General features: G+C 35.2%; 1 protein-coding gene across 1 annotated transcript in view; it reads right to left on the bottom strand.

The window, feature by feature from the left end:
- Positions 1–22,710, bottom strand: part of Cbl (E3 ubiquitin-protein ligase CBL) — a 74,589-nt gene that overhangs the window by 15,191 nt on the left and 36,688 nt on the right. Inside the window, exons 2-4 of the mRNA XM_074171983.1 lie at positions 15,297–15,443; positions 3,533–3,802; positions 588–810 (exon numbers count right to left, since the gene is read on the bottom strand). Of these exons, the coding sequence (XP_074028084.1) occupies positions 588–810; positions 3,533–3,802; positions 15,297–15,443 (640 nt within the window). The remainder of the gene's footprint in view (positions 1–587; positions 811–3,532; positions 3,803–15,296; positions 15,444–22,710) is intronic.

The raw sequence follows: 22,710 nt of genomic DNA, 5'->3' as shown, positions 1-22,710 counted from the left end.
ACGATGTTATTGGGTGACTATGACAAGTAACTTTTTATCAATTCCAATTACTGGAATGCCTATAATATCAATGGAAGGTAATTTTTCTATAAAATTAATATATTCTATATCTTATGTTTTATTGGGGAAAATCTCTACATGCTAATTTGAATAATTCAGTATTTAAAACATTATAATAATCATCTTGCTTTTTTTAGAAAGCACGTAGATGTTCTGGCCAGATGAGTGGACTACGATGTTATTGAGTGACTATGACAAGTGAATTTTTATCAATTCCAATTACTGGAATGCCTATAATATTAATTGAATGTAATTTTTCTATAATATAAATATATTCTAAATCCTATGTTTAATTGGGGCAGATTTCTACATGATAATTTGATTAATTCAGTTTATTGAAACATTATAATAATAAGCTTGCTATCTGAGATCATTGTGGCTCCAAAGGAGTTTTCTAGTTTCAAAATTAACCTCGATTGTAATGTGAAGAGTTGAATGCAGTTATTTGAAATACTGTTTGAAGTCAACATTGCTGCATCACATTTTGAATCACTGTGTTGATGTAACTTATAGCAAATTATACTTACCGCTTGCCAGGCCGTGAGGCAAGGTGTGCATAACAGGTGCTGACAAGGTTCAATGCGTACATCTTTGTCGTTTTCGGCACAAATTTTACATAGTTGGAATGTACTACCCATCTCACAGTATAACTCGTACTGCTCCTGAGTAACAGCAATATGGTCTTCTTGACTAGGCTGGACAGCCCATGATAGATCAGGGTTGACTGATCTGCCATCGGGGTAGAGATAGCTGAAATAATCAAAGTATTTCGTGATTCTCTTTGATATTTCAAAATAGTACCACAATTAAAAACTACATTATAACGTCGAAAATCTCCCAAAGAAAATCTGCAGTGAAACGGTCTACAATCTTGCATGTCTGAATACAGATAAAATATCGGAAGCAAAGATAAATTATTCAATAGAAAATTTTAGGGATTCCACCAGCAGGTTTCATTTTTGTCCTTCATTTTCTTTATGTAGAACATTGTAGTTTATGTAGAATCGTGGTTGTTGATTCGAAACTTTTTTCATGGTCAGAGATTCTGGTTATGAAATTTCTAGATGTTCTTCCAATATAAATTTTTGGACAAGAGCCACATTTTAGCTTATAGTCACCTGATTTGCTGTTTCTCATATGTCTACTAGGGGTGTCTTGTATGCTATGTTGATGTTCTGTTAGGTTAGTAGTCTACTTATCTTTTCCTTTTCCATTCCTGTATATGATAGTGTTTTGAAAGTGTTCGTACTATCTTTGATGTGAGGATATACTTGTTTAATAGCCTGTCCAACAATATTATATTTAGTACTTATTTGAGGTTCAGCTAATATTTTTACGATTAAGCCGTCATAAAAATTGTGAAATAAATCAATAAAATGTATAATCAATTATTAGATATTGAAACTATTTATAAATTGTCAGTTTCTAGTCAGCTGTATTTTGTATGGGTGCAGGTCCAAGTCGTGACGCAGAATCCGCCAAGTTGTGGTCTGCGAAAGGCCGAGCTCTTGTGAGCGTCGCGAAATCGACTGCCTCGGATTGTCCTGCACACTCTCACAGAAAACGGTGATGGAAGATCTTGCGTTCCGTCGACGTATAAGTGTTGGTCAATCGTTTACTGAACCAGAGGACTCAAATTCATCCACCACAATGCAAATAGTCCTCTCGGTAAGACGATTATGGCGACCGTAAAATGGGAGATTTGGAAAAACAAATTGAATAAATGACAACTAATTTGACAGATGTAGCTTCAACAAGATGGCCGTTATTAATTGTCAAAGTTCGGAAGTTACTGTTGGAAGGCCCTATATATGCAAATGAACGAAATGAGAAACGAATGTTATCATGAAAGCCATGAAGTGTTTATTAAATATCCAATTGTACATCAAGAAAAAAATTAAGAGAAACATTCCTCTTACCTATTTACCTATTGAATATGAAGTTTGCTTGGATATTAGGCTTAACAGTAAATTATACATACTGTTCTACATTCAATTTTCAATTAGAATAGAAATATATCATCTCTTAAAAATATGTGAATTTCAATTAGAAAGAAACAAAAAGCTCAAAGCAACTTATGGTCTGATCTTGAAAGGAAATATTCTCAATCACTGCATGGAATATTATCAGAAATTGTTAGCGTTTTTGTGGTTTCACACAAAGCCAGGATATCAGAAATTTTTATGAATCATTACATTCTAGTACTTACATTCACTATATTTATGTAAATGATTTGTTTACAATGACTGCTTTAGTTAACTACCTGCTTAGTTTCTTGAATATGTTCTAATAATGTTTCCTGACCTATCTCCAGATTAATAGTAACAATGTGAATTATCAGAATCGAGATCTAGATTAACTACAACATAATTGGCGAATATGCAAAAATATCTCTTGTACTGCTTACTATCTTCTAGGATTTCATAAATGATGAAATTATATATAATCTGTCCATTTAACCAACAGCGTTCTCCAAAAGATTATCATGCATAGTGCACCTGATCTCCCAGACAAGGCTGCTTCTACGGAGTCGCACTAAGTAACCACCGATTTTTTAAATAATAATATGCGGCTGGGTATAGGAACATTCTTTAGATGGAGTGTAGGGACACAAATTAGCAGTTTCTTCAGTAGCATCAGTACTTGACAATTTAAAAATTTCAAACATTAAAATACCGCATATGTACACACCACAGGCATTAAAACGTAACTGACCACTCCGACCCTTTAGTGATATATCTGAATGCATTTCGCCAGCCGATTGCAGTTAAATCTGATTGGCCAGCATAAAAAGGCTCATTCATTCTAATGTGCGTGTTGATTATGCTTTGATCACGCATCTATCATTGTTTGGGTTACTTTGTTTGTTGGATTTACAGAGTTCAAATAGAATGATATAAAATAATGAATTCTGCAATATGTCAAAAAGAAGCAACTATTATTGAAAAAAAAAGACTGTTACTGAATTTTAGCTAAAACTTAAAATTTCAATTGACATACAGTGCAATGCTTGATGAATACTCAACAGAAAACTACTTTTCCAGTTGATAAAACAATGCAACTTGGTTGTTATGAAAGATAAAAAGTCGTTTTAAGTCAGATTTGAATGAAAAGTTCTATTAATTTCAAAGTTTGCTTTCAGAGGATGAGAAGATATATTTTCCAAAATTTATAACCCCAATAAGTTTTATAATTGAATAAGTCATTATCGATACAATTTCTGGCATTACACGAGATGAAAATGATTGGATGAATTCTGGTGAAGGATTGAAAATATGATTTTCTTCAACTTGAGGTATTAAAAAGCGAAATACTTCCTCCATTGTGAACACATTCTTGAAAAGTACTGACAAAAACAATTTTTAGTAGTTAGGAGTATAATAAATAATGATATTCACAGAGGTTACAGACTAAATGGTGAAGGGGCAAAATTGAAACAAGCCTATCCAGATCATCTAAAGAAATCACTTACAATCCTTCTCGATATCCATCCAAGAGAGCTTGTATCAGACTTTTATTTTGCGGTATGGTTTGCAGAATTTCGCCGTCTGGCGTTACGTAGCCTATTGCCCATTGCCCCAATCTGGTGCACGACAACCTGAACACATAACTTCCTGCCTTATTGATGTACTTCTGAAGACGTGCCTTCACTTCATCATACGTCAAGAATGCCACATAACCATGATGAGTAACGGCCAGTATCTTCCAGTTGCTGAGGAGGGTAGCCCAAGGTTGAAACAACCTGAAAAAAATTGGTAACGAGATCAGTAGAAAATAATAATGAGTGGATAAAACTGAATCGTTTGGCATAAAATAAATGTAACTGAACATTGTCAAAGACGATGTTTTCATGATTCTGGTGTAAGAGAACACAATATTGTTAGGGCAATGAAGAATATGAATTAAAATATAGTATGGTGAAATAGTCAATATGCAAATAAATTATTATATTTATGAAAGTGTTACCGAAAGTCGTATACATGAATTTGCATAAATTTATGTATACAACCTCCAACCGATTTCCTGGAGTCTTTGAAGTCCACTAGATACTCGTTAGGACAACAAGAGGATTGTTCCAAATTCTTGGAGTTCTTGTTGAATACTCTTCGTGAGGAAAACAGTAGCAGAATCAATACTCCTGACCGCTCTGGATTGAATAATTTTGTACAGTCCATCTCGTCTTGTGTTTGTAAATATTTTGCAGAAAAAATCTTTACTTGTTTATTTTGTAGCAAATCTTCAAGAGGTATCAAAAACGTATGTGAATTTCTGGAACTCCAACTAGCGTTTCCTAATATGACTAATAACCAGTCCGTGCAAAGCTTATTGTTAAATCACCTGAAAATGGAACTTTTAACAGGTGATGATCGACTGTATTGCCAAACATGCGCCAAACTAACTGACTGTTATAAGAAAAACAAGTATAGCTGAGGCACCAGTCAATCTAATAATAACACTGATGATCTTCAAATATGACTCAACCTCGGACGGAAGCACCAAACTGTTACGAAGGTTCGAAATACATGAACACTTCAATCTAGCAGATCACTATTATAATCTTCATGCAGTCATTGTTCACTGTGGTTCTGGTGTTGAATCTGGTCATTATTACGCCTTGGTCAAAGACGAAACGGACTGGTTTAAGTTTGACGATAGTCGTGTCACTAAGTGTTCTGGCGATGTATTGAATTTACTGGAGGCTCTGGAAACACCCTACATTTTGTTTTATGAGAGAGAGAGAGGACATTGACAGTTCAAGATCTGCAGATGTTGTGGTGCTGCAGCTTTTTTCGGGTTTTTCTGCAGCTGAAAAAGCAAATGCGCCACTGAAATCAATGAAGTCGCCCCGGAGTGCCAATTAATTTTTGTTGTTGTTTTATAATTTCACGATTTGTATTAGATAATTATAATTCTCAAAAAAAAATGTTGGATGTACAAAAAATTATATGAATTTATTGTGAAAGTGAAGATAATATAGTAGTGAAGATTGATTGCAATTTATAAGTTTTTGTCATTTAAACATTAACTCACTGAATAATATTTTTTTATTGATAATATCTTTAGATTATATTTTTTTTGATAGGGAGTTTGTATGAATTTATTATCTAAGTAAGTTTGAATACTGTATCGAAATCAATCCTTTTACACAGACTATAAAAGTCTTCAATGAATTACCTTTCATATACGTGAGTTGCCGGGCTATAGTTCATTCATCAATAGTTTAAAAGAACATCTGAGCCTCGAGGCACATGGATACGTTGATACTATGAGCTTTGTAGTGGTTTACTAGTTTTTGTGTTTCACTTGTCATGTTGAATGTTTGTGAATCCCGAGACCAGCATTTATGCTGATTAGGGAGAATAACAACATATTTTATATTTATAGTGTCTTAACTATGTTGAACTGTACGTTGTTGTTATATTTTTAATAAAAAAAAAAATCGAAATAAAATATCGAAATATTCATCCCTCCCAACTACCTACACCGTAGGTTCTAGTGTAAACGCCTGCCGGAAAACAACTACTTCCCCGGGTAATACCACGATGGATATTGAATTATATTTGACATACATTTATGCAAGATATATCTGGCATATGTTTCTCGTTTATCCAGCAGTAAGACCATGCTGAAATTATTCGAGTAGATCACAACTTAGGAGTAACAATATGTTGAAGAAATAATATCCGGTGACGATTCGACGGCTATTAGAATCGTGGAAGAAATATCTAAGATACTAGAAAATGATGGAATTGCTTTGGAAAAATCACATCGAATTTCTGGACACAAAGAAACTTCCAACATTTTGGTTGAAGTATATGAAAAAAAAACTTGCTAAGACAAAACTTTGTGAAGACGAGTGTATCAAAAAATAGATGATTTCCTCGAAGAGTATAACCTTTCACGGCCGGAGATAACTGTGTCAAAGCTGTTTTCCGGGGTTTTTTGGCCGTGTTATGCAGGTTTCTATGCCTGACGTTTCGCCTACTACTACTGTAGACATTATCAAAGGCGATGAGGTAACGGTCGAAGTAGTTTCTGCGTTGAGAACAACTCGAACACTTCAACCGTTACCACACCGCTTTTGATAATGTCTAGCGCAATAGTAGACGAAACGTCAATCATAAAAACTTGCAGACCACGGCCAAAAAAACCGGAAAATAGATTTTACACATATTTCTTCGAAGTTTAAGAGATCCTCTTGATGAATGCTACTATGGTCGATTTCGCTGGCTTATGTCCAGCCCTTCTTCATCGGTACATATTGTGATATTCAGAGGCTCCTGCATACGAACCTATATCTATCTATACTATCTATACTAATATAAAAATCTATACAAATATAATCAACTTATTAGACAGAAAATTTCATGACACAGAGTCGAATGCCTTTGACAAGTCTAAGAATACACTTATAACAAAGTTACCAGCGTCCAAGTTGGAATATATGTTGCTGAGGCAGTGATAAGAGGATTTTTCCATGAAACGATTTTTTCTGAAACCATGCTGGTTGTTACATAATATGTTGTTGATTTCTACGTATTCTCTTATTCTGGAGGCTACAATTTCCTCATACAATTTTGAGAACGAGCATAGTAGAGAGATCTGTCTATAGTTATCAATCTCAACACAATTTCCTTTTTTAAATAGGGGAATTACCAAAGCTTTTTTAAATTCCTTTAGGAAGTACCCTTGAATGAAATATTGGTTCATCAAAAAGGTAAGTGGATCAATTATAGCACTGATTATATCTTTAACTGTAATTATTGATATTTCATCAATACCTGTCGACCGACGCCTTATTTTTTATTGATCTGTGAGCGTCATATATTTCAGATTCTAATATTGGGCTGTTATCAAAGGAGTGTTGAATACTGACATTCGTACTACTGGTGCAGGGTAGGGTTGAATTCTGTCCAAAGTTGGTGGCTATGATAGATGTAGCAGTGTTTGAGAAGTACTGAGCAAATAATTCCGATGTATTTTGCGCATTCCCAACTGAGTTTGAATTATAGTTTAAAGTAATGCCCCCCTCCCCAGCATCAAAATGCATTGGTTATCCTAGTTCGCTATTTTCCATGTCTCTTCGTTTTGTTGGCTGCATTCCCAATTTTTTTAGAAAAATAGTTAATTTTATTCTGTTTGATTGTTCTTTTATGTTCTCTCAATCTTATTTAATATGTAAGCATGCTTTGGGCATCGATTTCTTCATAACTGGTGATCAGATAGAACATTTCTCTTAAGCATTTTCTTTTTTGAACAACATCGTTAGTTATCCATGAGTTTTTAGGCTTCTTAACTTTACTTTGTTTTATTGGGTATGATACATCAAAACATCAGGACAGAGACACTAGGAAAAAGGCAAAGCCTGTTTGTACAGACATATATATAATTGGACACCAATTTATACCATTCAGTTTTGCGAAATTTCTTTATAGGCAATATAATTAGATTCTCGAAGCTATTGTAATGAATCTGAAGCCGCCCCAGACCGATATACCATCCGACTCATCGAATAAATACATGACCTCTCCTCAAAAGAATGCAGTCGGGAATTGCCGGTAAAATTCTAGTACCGAACCGACTTCAGAATTCTGAAAAGGGCCATTACCGATATAAGCCCCTCTTCCCGACCCAAGAGGGCAGTTCAGAAAGTGAATCGAGCGGCTACAAGAAATTCAAATAGTGGAAATGAATTCAGTGTTAGTTGCTAATTGTTGTAATAAATAAATTAGTTTGTTATTAGTGAAATATTGTTGGAAATAAATTTGTTTAAGACAGTTAATTTATTAAATTGTTACACTATTTATTACTTAGTGCAGTTGGCATATTTCTTCAGTTACTGTATTTTTAAAGTAAAAGTATAAATTACTAGTTGTTGACCGCGGTTTCGACCGCGTAAAATTTGGTTTGTCACATCAACTTTCGTGACAGACTATTTTAAACAAATAGTTAAACAAATGGGATTAGTAGGAATGCCAATGTATTTCATTCTAATCCTTTCAGTTTATTTTGCTGATGCTATTTAATATTGTATAAGTGGGTACCTATTGATTGACTGACACTCTTTTATTAACGTACAGCCGAAGCTACTGAACCTAGAATCTTGAAATATAATAATAGTAATAATAATAATAATCGTCTTTATTATTTTCAAAAAATATGTGAAAGAAAAACAAGATTGAGGAAACACACCAACAGAAAATTTTTGAAAATAAAGGGCGAAGTTCAGTTCAGTTCCTGAATAAATTCAACAACTGAACTGTTCTTCCACTTAACTCTAAAAAATAACTCTCTATTGAATTTTCTTTAAATAATACAAAAACAAAGGAAAAATATACAAATTTGTCCACACTACGGCAAGAAAGTTTACAGAAGTAGGAGCAAAACGATGTGAAGTTCTGAAAGTTCTGACGTGTATTGAATAAATGGCTAAATAAATTATAATTGAATTTTTGGAACCCAGCTGTACGTAATTCGAGGGGAAGGTCATTCATCACATGGCATATTTGATAACTGAAACACCTGCAGAAAAATTCAGTTTTAAAAGAAGGTGGAGTAAGTGTTCCCCTGAACCTGATATTGACGTTATGAAAATACATTTTTCTATGAAGATAAGCAGGATTTCTGGTAAGAATAATTTTATGGAATAGGTTGGCGGCATGCAAGATTATTCTGTTATTCATATTTAACCAATAAGCATCTTTGAGCTCATGAAAAATTATCTGAGAACGTCTTATTCCATAAATAAGTCTCAAGCACGAGTTTTGTACTTTTTTAATTTTACGTTTATACTGCTCACTCAAATGTGGTCCATAGACAGTATTAGCATAGTTAAAATGTGATAAAACTAGTGCTTCACATAATACTAATTTCAATTTTAGAGGAAGATACTGCCTAACTCCATATATCAATTTTAAAGAAGAATATGCACGTTGTATTAAGTTATTCAAGTTCTTTTCGAATCTGAGAGTGTGGTCAAGGATGACTCCAAGATTTTTCGCTTCTTCCACCAACTCGATATTCACGCCATTGATTGATATGTTTAGGTGCTCTAAAATATTAGATCGTTGGGACTTTGGTCCAAATAATAGAACATTTGAGAGTATAGGAGCAAACAGTGTTCTGTTGCAGCCCTATAAAAATTATCCAAGTCTTTATTAAGTATCATGCAAGAATCATTTACTTCTATAGGGGGAAACTAAAATAAATTTGGGTGTCATCCGCATAAAAGTGCACCTTGCAGTGATTCAAATTTTTGATAAGATTGGAGAAATAAAGTGTAAACAGGATCGGCCCAAGTATAGAGCCTTGTGACACTCCGCGTTGAAGAGATTGGGGAGATGAAAAAGTTCCATCAAATGTAACTCTTTGACTTCTTCCATTAAGATAATTGGCAAGCAAGGTGATAGCTGCAGTTGACAGACCAACGTAAGGTAAAATTGATATCAATAAATCGTGGTTTATAGTGTCAAAGGCTCTGCTGAAGTCAATAAGTACTAGAGCTGTACAATGTGCTCTATCTGAAGCTCTGACAATGTCATCTACAATATGCAGCAATGTTGTAGTGCAAACTGAATCCCTTCCGAAACCCAGACTGAACCGACGGTAAAATGTTGAATTCTGAAATGTGTTCCAATAGTTGTACTTCTATGGCTTTCTCTAGTATTTTAGATACAGCCGGAAGTACACTAATGGGTCGTAAGTCTTTAAACTCAATGGGAGTATTTTTTTTGTAACACTTTCACAACAGCACTGCCCCACATCTTAGGAAAAACATTTTCAATTAGGCAAACGTTTATTATGTGAGTAATATTCTCAACAATATGCGGACAACATAGTTTTATATGCATTATATTCAAATTATCACAACCAGTTGCATTTGTTTTAATATCACTTATTGTTTGGAAAACAAAAAGATCACTCACTTCTTTAAAACAGAATTTTGAGGTAGTTGAACAGTTAGTTTTGTATTCAAGTAAGTTTGGTGGAGGTTCTATCATTGTTATAGAATTAACAAAAAAATCATTGACCTCATCAACACTTTTCAGAAAATCTGGAAAACTTTTCTCCTTATCTAAAATTATTTTATTTTGTTTCAGGATACGCTACATTTTTTTCGAGTCATTTTGTTGAAATTGAAAAGTAAGAATGCAGGAAAGTTCTTTGTATAGCGTAAATAAGCATCAAGAAAGGGAATCAGGAATTTCCACCTCCCAAGAGGGAAAATAGGGGTACAAAGATTGTATTGAGTTTCGTCAATTTTGAAGTTGGAAACCTGAAGTTTTGGGTTGATAAAAAAATATTGTAACTATTTGTTTGAGATGGTCAGTCACGAAACTTAATGCGACAAACCAAATTCTACGCGGACAAAAACTAGTTATTTATATTTGCCCTACACTAGGATGACTAAGTCGTCTGCATGTCCCTTTTTTTGAGCCCAATATGGTCTAGAATATCGAGTAACTCGGTCATTACAAGGTTACATAAAAGCAGGGACGAAACCCCTATGGAGGGCAACCCCCTGTCACCCATGCCTACGGTAGTACAATTTCTTAGCTCTTTTTTCGATAGACAAAATTATTAAATACGACAAGTTGCTGATTAATACAACATTTTTCTTTGCGACACATACTTTGAATTTAAAAGTTTGCCCATACTACACCAGTATGAAGTTCCCCGTTGCAATTTTTATATCTGAAAAGATAAAAATATCAAAAAAAGGGTTGATAAATAAGTTACAGTTACTAGTGAATTTGATTAGACCCAATAAAATAACTGAAAAGAATTCTACTAATTCCGTGAAAAAAGTCCTTATATGCTGGAAAAACCTGACATTTATTATTATGCACAAATGCATTGTATTAAATGCCGAGGCCGATCAAGTCGAGTGGCATCGTGGCGTCTATGGCATAACAAAATACTATCAATTATTCATCTGCATGAAAAACCCGAACGTTACCATACATGCATGGTTTTATGTCCAAACCGACATCCTCATTTTTCTTATCTATCCGGCCAGAGTGTACGCACTCCGCATAAGCAACATCCTGTATTATCTAAATCACAGACACTCTCATCAGCGTGAAAAATTATACACAACTGATTTCTTGAATATGGTAATGCTCAATAGCATTTCTCTGGGAATTTGTTTTTCTAGACGGTTGGAACGTAAAAGAGGAATAATTATTCCCTAATTATATTGTGAATCAATAAATAAGCGGATCTCCAGGCGAGTAGACGTCAGGATATTATTTATTTTGATTGGAAAATATAAGATGAAGTTGAAGTACTTCAATGAAGGTCATCGATAGGATGCAGATGTTATTGAAACATCGCATAAAGCTTATGTATAATATCAAATGTCAAACTATATAACTAGATACATGGCTGGTAATCTTCGTAGTAAAATGAACATTTTAATATGAGAGTTCTGCGGTGACAGTGGCATCAAAAGTTGTACAATTTCAAAAATTAAGAAAAGAAGGAGTATTTCTTACATTGAAGGGGGTATACTTTTTGGAGAGATTAGTTTTTGGAAAAGATAGGTTCTGGCTTTCTACTTTATACCATCTTTATACCAACAGGAGTATTTAAAACATCTAACGAAAGAAAGAAAACAAGATAAAAATAAATTTTCAACAAAGATGTGTAGATCATGCATAGAAGTCACTTTCAGCCCTTTGCTACATATCTTCAACCTTTCACTGAAAACATCTACGTTTCCGGAGATTTGGAAAACAGCACGAGTATGACCTATCTTAAAGAAAGAGGAAGCAACTGTTATAAAAAATTACAGGTCTACTTCTATATTAAGCAATTTCTCGAAACTTTTCGAAATAATTCTATACGGTTTTATCTATAACTCGATCAGAAATATAATATCGGACGATCAACATGGGTTCGTGGAACAAAAGTCATGTGTGACCAATCTTGCATGCCTTTCACATGTTTCAGATGCTTTAGACCAAAAGCAACAAGTTGACGTAGTTTATACGGACATGCAAAACGCGTTTGACCAAATTGATTTTTACATCCTCATTCAGCGACTATCATCGTTTGGCTTTTCTGGAAGTTTAATTGATCTTTTCACAAGCTATCTCTTTGACAAACAGCAATACGTAGAACATGAAGGTTTTCAGTCCCCTTTGTACACACCTAGCTCACAGGTACCACAAGGCTCGAACTTGGGGCCTCTTTTATTTCTGCTTTTCATTGATGAACTGCCCAAAACTTCTTTACGCTGATGATCTAAAGCTATACGAAGTAATTGAAAATTATGAAGACTGCTTGATTTTACAAAATGAAATCGATTTAGTATTCGACTGGTGTTCCAAGAACCATTTACGTTTGAACATTCAAGAATGTTAATACGATTATATCACTGTTTAATGCATATGTGAGGTCTAAACTAGAATACGGCGTGTTAATATGGTATCCAATTTAAAATATCTGTCTTTCAAGGTCACATGAATATATCCTCAGAGGGGAACCGACTATTCTATCCTTCTGAATCAATTTGTTGTAATATCTCTGAATACACGACAACTTTTTGTCACAATCTCCTTTCTTCACAAACTGCTAAACAATAGGATCTCGTGTGCCCTTCTTTTACAAATGATCAACTTCCGCACCCCACGCCTCAATTCCAGATACCAAAGGACATTTTACTGTGATCTTGTCAGAACAAATAACAGTTTGAAAGCACCAGTGTCAATACTTTGTAACAACTATAATTCAATATGTGATATGTGCGATATTAATCACAGTTCTCCAAGTTTTATTTTAAAATGTATTCTCACTAGAACCTTTTAACTGTCATCACTTTTTCTTTTCGCTTCTTGTGATATATTTCTATTTCTACTTATTTTTCTTTTAGTTGTAGCAATTTTTTTTAAAACTAATTATACTGTTTTGCATATATTTTCATCAACACCTTTGTACATTTCCTGTAATTGGGTGAATGCCTGTTGGAAATAAAGTGCTATCAATCAATCAAACAAGAAGAAAAAGTTTCCAGGAACAGGTTATTTTCGGAAAATGAAGTTTTGCCTTCTATTTTCTTTTCTTATGATGTTATCCAGATTGGTACTGAAGAGCTCTAGGCTAGGTTAGGTCCAAAGTGAGTGGGTCTATTCGACCCTCCACCGCAACCCGCAAGGGTTTATTGTGGCTCACACCTATTCACACTCGACCAAATAAACCCAGCTTCTTAACGAAGCCGATTAATTTGTATGGTGAGTGGTCTTTCAGGTCAGATGGTGTACGCTCACCATCTAAAAACCTGATTCGGACCCCAGCGGGGCAGGCACAAAGTATGTGCTCTGCTGTTTCATCATTTTCCAAACAGAGGCGACACATACTGTCTTCCGACAGTCCGAGTCTCTGCATATGATGCTTCAAATGATAGTGACCTGTGTGAAGGCCTGTTAGACATCCTAGCTCATCTCTATTATACACCAACAACTGTTTGGTATCAAGCTTCGAAGGGTGAATAAACACCTTGGAGTGAGCCAATCCTGGAAGATTCTGCCAGAAGTCCATAAATCTTCTTGCCGTCCAGGTGTTCAAGAGCCAGCCCTAAGGCGTCTCAATGCGAAACATCGATGTGTATGAGTGGGGATGACAGGGTTCAATGCAAGTAAAATTTTACCTTTCATTGAGTATATTTGATAGGAATCCCGTGAATGATATCTGATTCAATTCCATAACGAATGTTTGGAATAAAAACTTCTGAAGTATCTTCAAACCATTGATAAAGGCCTGTGCTTCAATCTGGGGTTTGGGAGTAGGTCAAATTGACTAATCTTTCGATATTATCCGCGCACTTCGGCAGTCTCCTGTGGTTGTGATTTCGACTCATTACTTAGCTACGATCCTTTCACACCAATCTTTGGAGTATTCTGGAGAATTTCCATTGTCTACGCCTGCAGTGCCAGAACTAGTACTCTCCTGACTAGGCATTGGCTGGATAGTCCAATGACGAAAGGACATCTAATGATGAAGGCTTCAGTCTTTATGAGATGCTGCTCAACTCGCTTAACTAGCCCTACTTGGTTTTATTTTACACCAGACTTGCCTATTTGTTTCCATAATTTCATGATATGTATTTTGAAAGATGATTCGTTGTTCTTGACTGATTTTTTTCAATTGTCGGACTAAAAGTTTTCCTGTTCCTACTGGGTCGTGTTTTACCTTTTCCTCCTTGTGGGAAAAATATTTTTGAAACTTGTCTGTTTCCACGTTACTTCTCTGTTCAATGATTACATATCTGTGTATAACCTACAACACTTTCTATTGATATTTTTTCAATTATATCTCCTACCTTCGGGAGTTTCTTATTTTTTCACGTATTATTGGAGACATGGAAAACGAAAAAATCTTTCAAAGGGGTTCTCAAAATTCGTAAACCTCGTTGAAGTAATTTTCAGCGAGCATTCACTTGAGGTCTGAGAACATAAAAAAGTCGATGGAGGCCAGATCTGGAGAATACGGTGGATGCGGAAGCAATTCGTAGCTCAATTCATGCAATTTTGACAATGTTTTCATTGATTTGTGACATGGTGCATTGTCTCAATGAAACAGTACTTTCTTTTTCTTCTGATAGGGTTGCGATTTCGTCCCTCAACCGCTCCAATAACGCTATGTAATAGTCGCTGCTGATGGTTTTTTCCTTTTCAAGATAGTCGATGAATATTATATTTTCGGGAGTTCTTTATATTTTCACGTATTATTGGAGACATGGAAAACGAAAAAAATCTTTCAAAGGTGTTCTCAAATAAAATGCGTAACCCTCGTTGAAGTAATTTCCAGCGTGTATTCACTTGAGGTCTGAGAACATAGAAAAGTCGATGGAGGCCAGATCTGGAGAATACGGTGGATGCGAAAGCAATTCGGAGCCAAATTCCTGCAATTTTGTCTTAATGAAACAACACTTTTTTTAAAAATGTTGTATCCCACAAAATAATAATCTGACATCTGTGAAATTTGTACACGTGTCTTTTGAAGGTTAGGGTTAACTAAAAATCATATGGATTTGATGCTAGTATCGCCACCTGTGTTTAAGTCCACGAATTTTTCAGCCCACCTAGTATGTTAACGTGAATTTACCGAATCTGTAAATGAGGTTGAGGTCTGGAGGGCTGCAATTCCGACCCTCCTCCTGGACGCGTCAATAATATATTCGTTACCATCTCCTATTCACTTTAACACTTCACTTATTAATAATATCGACTCACCTTGTGAAGACATCAAATTCAAAATTTGATATGTAATCATTACAAGTCAGGTCGATGGTGGATTTCAGAGCTAGCGCTTCCAGACCGGACCCGATAGGATGGATTTTATTCAATTCTTGTTTGAGAATTTTCCAAGGAACCAAAGTGCTGAAACAAAAGTACTGTATAGATATAGGAATTCAAATATAATAATAACGAGAATAATTCTGATGTGACTTTCTCATTTATTTGTAATTTGAATAGTTTGGAAGGATAGAGGCATAAATCTTCGGTTTGTGCGATTCTCAGATGTTATTCGTTCATCCAGTAGCAGAACCATGCTGAAATCAGTCGAGTAGATAAGTTACATGCCGGTTTCGAAGTATTACCATTCATCAGTGCAGGAAAGATCCTAATCAAACACCAAAGTGCCTGGGACTCGATTAATTTCAACGCGGCTCAACTACATGCATGAAACCTTCGTCTAAGAGAAAGATTGTTAACTAGTAACAGCTCCATCTCGTGAACAGAGCTCCAAGCGTGGAATAAACCGTGTCTGAAGATCGTATCCAGGAGAAATAGATACCTCACTTGAAAAAAATCTCGAAATATTGATCTCTCCTAACTACCTACACCGTAAGTTCTGGTTAATGTCTGCCGGAAAGCAACTGCTTACCCAGCTAATACCACGCCATTTTCCGACAGGCAGAACCTACGGTGTAGCTCGTTGGGAGAGATGAATATTTCGAAATTTTATTTCGATTTAATTTGTTAATAATAATTATAATTTTGTGTGAGCTGTAAAATCATCAAACTATATTTTTCTGCGATATACAGCTCCCATTTTTAGGGCCTTAATATCTATTGAACAAGAATTTCGACTTGTGATCTAGACTAATTTACCTGGAAATTATAAATTAGGTTTTCCATCTTGAGCAATATTATATGATGAATTGGCCAATATGATGAAAATTCATAACTAACGTATTCAAAAAATACTTTATTGTGAGATTTTCACTAAACAATTTTACAAAAATGCAAAAACGCTTCTTCTGGCTTCTCTTTTCTAACTATATTCAATGCTTAATATACCTAATTTTACAATTTGAAGTACATACAATTGAAGTACCTGATTTTTACCTAAGTTTGTAATGAATTAAATTACCTGTGCTTATGTCGTAACACGTCGCATTCATGATTGAATTCATGTCCTTTTGCCGAAAGGTGGTTTGCAAATGTGGAATTGGTCTTTATATTTACAAAACTACTTCTATGTGCTTTAATTCTTTGGGAAAATGTTCTCCCTGTTTGGCCAATATACAGTAAATAAATACAAAACACTGGTTTCACTTGAAATATAGTCGTTTTTTAGTACTTGAATGGATGCAATGTCAAAACATTATCTTCTGATGAATTTGATTCTAAATTTCTCTTAAATTCCAATTGTTCAAAACGGAATTCGAATATTCACATGAAGAATTGTGTTATTGTGAAACCATTACTCAGTATTGCACACGTAAGCGGACGTTTCACCCTGAAATTTTCCATACAGAAGAAAAACAAACATTATACTGCCGAATTCAATGAAAATTCAAAAGTCGCACATAAATTCCGCCCTCTTTCCGAAACGTGTGGGCGGAAAAAAAATCGTGTTTTCGTGCTTCAAAAAGTTTTGCGTTGGCGGCCCCTTCTGCCAATCGTGATCATAATTTTAATTTATAATGCACCGTTACAGGAAGAGAAGCACTGCGATATATACAAAGTGCCTGTGAACAAATTCCTCGCAGCTACGTTACGGTATACTTTGTCTATGTCTATGAAAGTTAATGGACTTCGAGATTTGGTGGTCGTAATTATTGTCTTCCCAACGTGAATTACGGCCACTGAGATAGTGGAGAATGTGGAGGAGGAAATAGTGGTATCAAGGAAGACTTCTCCTCGAAAGCATTTAGTTATTTTTGTCAAATTTTGCATTTTTCGAGGGAAATTCATAAAACTTTTTATAGTGCTTGAAAAAAACCTTTATTTATGTCTTTCATGAAAATTCCCAGCATAAAAACTAAGCGAGTTATGTCAAAAATGTGCTCATGGTGCATTTCATTAGTTCGGTCTTCCATTGTATAATATGATATGAATTGATTTGAAATCCCTGAAAGAATCTGTAAGAAATTAAAAAGATTAGCTGAAAAATAACAATTTCATTAAGCAAAAAACTGAAATTACAATGGAAGCAACAAAAAAGCAACAACAAAAAAAATCGAACTATCAAAACGAGCTGAAAATTTAAAATTATTAATAAGAAACCAAGTTACTTCACGACATTTCGATTCTTGGTATCAACAATCGTCTCCGGGTGATGATAGACTAATTCCTCCTAGAGATGACTATTTATAGGTCATTTGAGTGCTTTCCTCTATCCCCTCTTTCCTCTCCCCGCTTCATTGGTTTTAGCGGGAGCTGACCGTATGGCAGGAGTTGGTCGTGTTTCGCTTAATTAGAGATTTCCATATGTAACGCATCTCTACGCTAGCTTGACTAGATGCGTTGTTGGACAACATGTATGCGGCTTCTTTGAATTCTCTCATAAACCAGTGTTCCTCCTTGTGGATGATTTCAGCTTGAGCCCACTTGATGTTCTGTTGATGAGTCCAAACAAGCTTTGCTATTCCGGATTTGCTGGTTTCTCCTCGCTGTGTGTGTTTCTTGTGCTCGGCAATGCGAACTTCAAAAGGCCTCTTAGTTTCACCGATGTATGATTTCCCGCACTCGAAGGGTATCTGGTAAATGCAATTCTTGGAATCGCAGTCCGCGTTTGGTGGTCTGGTTTTCGTGAGGCTGCTACGGATAGTGTTCCCAGATCTGAAACAGGTGTTATACTTGGACCCAATCCTTCTTATCTTTTCCGACAATCCTCTGATGTAGGCGCCTCTGATGGCGGCGCCTCTTCCTTGTGGAGCTCTTGCTGTCTTCTAGCTAAAGCCTGTTCCATCATCACTTTGGAGTAACCATTCCGTTGAAGGTCATTTTTGATGATTCCTAGTTCCTTTTCGATACCTTCCTTTATATCACAGAGCCCGAAAGCACGGTCTAGTAGAGTCTTGATGATTCCTCTCTTAGTCGATTGATGGTGGTTGGATTCCTGGTTCAGATAATGTCCCGTGTGAGTGGATTTTTAGATATACAGATGTTTCCCATTTAGTGTCGGTCTTCTTCACCAATACGTCTAAGAATGGCAATTCGTTGTGGACTTCCTTCTCCATTGTGAAAGTGATGGAAGGACTGACATTTTTGATGTGCTTCAGGAACGTGTCTAGTTCCACATTCCCACGGTCCCATATTATGAAGGTGTCGGAGCTTCCTGTAGGCTTCTTCAATGGCTAGAGTTTCAAACCACTCCATAATGCCTTGATAATGTCTTGATGATGCCATCTCAGATGGCACGAGTTACTGCTTCGCTTCGAGAGGTGTAACTGATGTTAGGTTCTTCTTGTGGTGTTTTTATATGGCTTCGCTTGCGTAAGTTGTATGGATTTGTTACCTGTTTTTCCACGTGAGGGTTGTTGATGGCTTTTGGCGGTTCTCCTACCTATATTTCTACCTGAGGGTTGTTAATGGCTTCTGGCGGTTCTCCTACCTGCGATGGTTCATTATCAATTTGTGGTTGTCTTTGGTGGTTGTTTTTAATTATTGTTTTCCAAATCCTTGGGATGTTTAGTGAGTCATCCCTTTTGTTGATGAGGCCTTGCTTTTCTATTTCGATAGCTTCCCTGATTTGTCGAATTCTTGGGTTTTGCACCTGTGCTATCTGTTTTGTGGACTCAAAATTAATCTTGTGACCCATTTGTAGATGGTGTTGAAAGAGGGAAGAGGAGGTTTGTTTTGTTCTTATCGAGTTTTTGTGCTCCTGGGTTCTGGCAGATATACGTCTGTTGGTCTGACCGATATATTGTTGACCACAGTCCTCGCATGTGATGCTATATACTCCTTGGTTTTCTATGGAAATTCTCTCTTTCGGTCTGGGCAGCCAACTGGATATCGTTTTGTGCGGTTTGTAGGTTGTCCGGATGTTTTTACGTCTTAGTATTCTCCCGATTTTGTCGGTCACACCTTTGACATAAGGTAGTGTCACAGATTGTCTATTGTGTGGAGAGTCTTCTGTCGACATAAGAGATAATGTGAGTCGCCATCTGAGATGATGGCGAAACGTCGACTATCGAATTGTACACAACGGATGAACACCCGTTCATCCGTTATATATATATATATATATATATATATATATATATATATATATATATATATATATATACATTGGCTAAAACTGGTGAAAGTGGTGATTCCATTGGCAGTCCCTCATCTTGCGTATAAAGAATTCGTCCTTCAGTTGAAAGTAGCAGTTTCGTACACAGCATCCTAGTAATTCCATGATTACTTGTATCGTTAATGAAATTAATAGTGTTATTAATTTTAATCAAGTACCGGGTCTTAATTAGAAAATATGGGTCAACTTATTTTCAACCATAATGAAAATTAATAAAAAGTTGTTGACTATTTTCGCCGGAAACCCTGGTTTCAAAAATGATTTCTTTGCAATTCAATATTCTTAGACAAAAGTATCGTTTAAGAGAGATTTCTTTTTTAGTTTGTACCCGAAAAAAATATCAGTGTTTGGTCTAAACATTCTCTCTAATAGTTTTCATCAATATTTGACCGTTTTCACCCTTTCTTCTCTTCTCGTTTGTACCTAAGTTCTAGGAATCACACGTAAAAAGGTAAAACCTCGTTAGTCATTAGCTCGCACAAGTTTCGACTTTTGAGAGTTGTCGTTCGTAGGGGTGCGACAGCTACTTAACGGAAAAACAGATTTTAAAAACAGATATGATGACAAATACCATTTCATAGAATTTTCGAAAAAATCTAAAAAGTTTTGTTTTTTTTCATTTTTTTAATCATATCAGTAAAACGAGATATTTTTCTCAAACTCCTCAATCAAGATTAAATGACATTGGGATAGCTTCAGCATCGTTGTTCACAATTAATTTTCAAGACGTCAATTTCACGCGCACGTCATTCTATAAATTATTAATCAATTTCGTTACCTCTGCACCCATTGAATACAATTCGTTCATTTTCTATCGAAAGACACGTTTCCACGTGCAAGCTCATTAATTCAGTCACGTCGACGTCGCAGTGAATAAACAAGGCTACCTGTTGAAAACACAAAAGGCCTTAGACGAATGAATATTTGTATCAAATAACCGTATGTCTTAATAATAGACTCATAATTTATTCATCAATGAACTTTCATGAAAGGAAAATACTGACCCAAAAGTGTTTACTACAATTTTTGTCCAAAATGCCCAATTTGTTAAAAAAAAATGACAAACCCAACCGATTTTTACAAATGTGTAATGTATTTATGAATGCTAGGAGTCACACGTTAAAAGTTAAGACCTCGTTGGTCCTTAGCTCGCACAAGTTTCGAATTATGAGAGTTATCGTTCATAGATTAAGAGAAAAACGGATAGAATTGGCCGATACTTGATGAAAATCCAAAACGTATTCAGGTAACACTTTATTGCGATATTTTCACTGAATAGTTTACAAAACTACAACACGGGTTTCGCTATAATATAATAATAATATCGTTTATTATGCATAAAAAATACATTTATACATAAAAGGTAATGGGTTAGCCAAAGGCTGTCTTCCACCCCTTATACAGTGAGTGTAAGAAAATAATTATAAAAATACTTATTTACTATAATAACAATGATAGAGAAGACAAAAAAATAATAGATCATATAGTTGCGAATAACTCTTAAAATTCTCAACATTATTTTGGTCAATTTAACAATTTCATTACACTACCATACATTGAATTTAAATTTTTTTAAATTAGCACTGGGCAGTAGGCATCTGTGATTTTATTTATTTTTTAAATTGCTGAATATTACGATTTAAAAGGGGTAAAATTTCATTCAGATAAGAAGGGGCTATATAAGAAAAACATCCTTGAAATTTGGAAGTACGGAGCCTAGGTATGTTGAATGAGTTAATTCTCAAATTGACCATAAGTATGTCAGAATTCCTGCTTAATAAACTATATAAATAACTAGTTGTTTTAGTTTGAAGCAACTTAAACAAAAAAATTTTTATCAAATATTGGACTCTGTACCTCATATTCAGCTCCTTCATTTTTAACAAAACTGGTGTGACATGTTCACCATATGGTATACATCATACGAATCGCTTGCAAGCATTTTGTATACGTTGTAACTTCTGCTTGTTATATTGCGGCAAAAAACTATAATACACCGAACAACATTACTCTATACGGGGGTAAATAAGAGTTTTAACTAACCTGAGTTTCATTTCTTCTGATAACTGATACTTGAATTTGTAGAAGGATTTGAGTTTGAAGAATGATACTTTGAAAATGTTTGTCACATGTTCATGAAAAGACAAAGAGCTATTCTATGGTTACGCCAATATTTTTAGCACTGTCAACCCAGTCAATGTCTGCGTTATCGAGAGTGAGCCTAAAGTTACACTGAATTTCTACTATTTGTCTTTGATACCCTAAGCATAAGGACAAAGTTTTATTTGGATTGATTTTCAGTCCATAATTCTCCGAGTATAGGAATGTGTTGTGCAAATCTGTGTTTTATATTGGCCACGCAACTTTCTGATGTATCGGTGTTATGAGAAGACAAATATAACTGTATATCATCTGCGTATAGATGTAATTGACAATGTGATGAGAAAGTGGGGTGGTCAAAAATAAACTCTAAAAACATCAAGGGTCCTAAAATACTTCCCTGCGGTACACCTGAAATTGTTTCTTTTAGGGAAGACCATGAGTAATCATCCAATTTGACCCTCTGTGATACGTATATTGTTAAGCCTCCAATGAAACGCTACTGAGCGTAGAGATCCGACGTAATGTTAGATCATCATCAAAAGTATCAATATTCACTAATAAATGAGAATTCGAGTATTTTTTTCCAAACGGCCGAAAATGGTATACGTGGGCTCTTCAAAAAAATAAAGTGAATATTCAAATTTCGCGGGCTATGTACATTTTTCATGTTGGTACACTCGGCTCAAACATATGTTCACAGTTTCAGCTGTTTAGCATGTCAACTTTGTAGATGAGAGGCATACAAGTTTGAAGTGTTTTGCGTGTTAGGCGATTTTCCGCCATCGAAAAAAATGGATCAAAGAATTTGCATCAATTTTGTGTAAAATATGGAACTAAGTGCACAAAAACACTTAAGAAATGTTGACAGTGACATACGGTGATTGTACTCTGAGTCAGAAAAATGTTCACAAGTAATGACGTCAACGACGATCAAGATTTGCTTAAAAGGGTCAAAACTGGTTGACGACTCATGGAGGTAGTGTCGAAAAATAATTCATGGCTTTGGCATCA

Source organism: Leptinotarsa decemlineata, unplaced genomic scaffold (genome assembly GCF_025532065.1).
Source record: "Leptinotarsa decemlineata unplaced genomic scaffold, Ldec_3_MD MMD2_tig00000035_RagTag_RagTag, whole genome shotgun sequence".
NCBI lineage: Eukaryota > Metazoa > Arthropoda > Insecta > Coleoptera > Chrysomelidae > Leptinotarsa > Leptinotarsa decemlineata.
The sequence above is the reverse complement of the archived record's forward strand: the minus strand, read 5'-3'. Positions and strand labels throughout refer to the sequence as shown.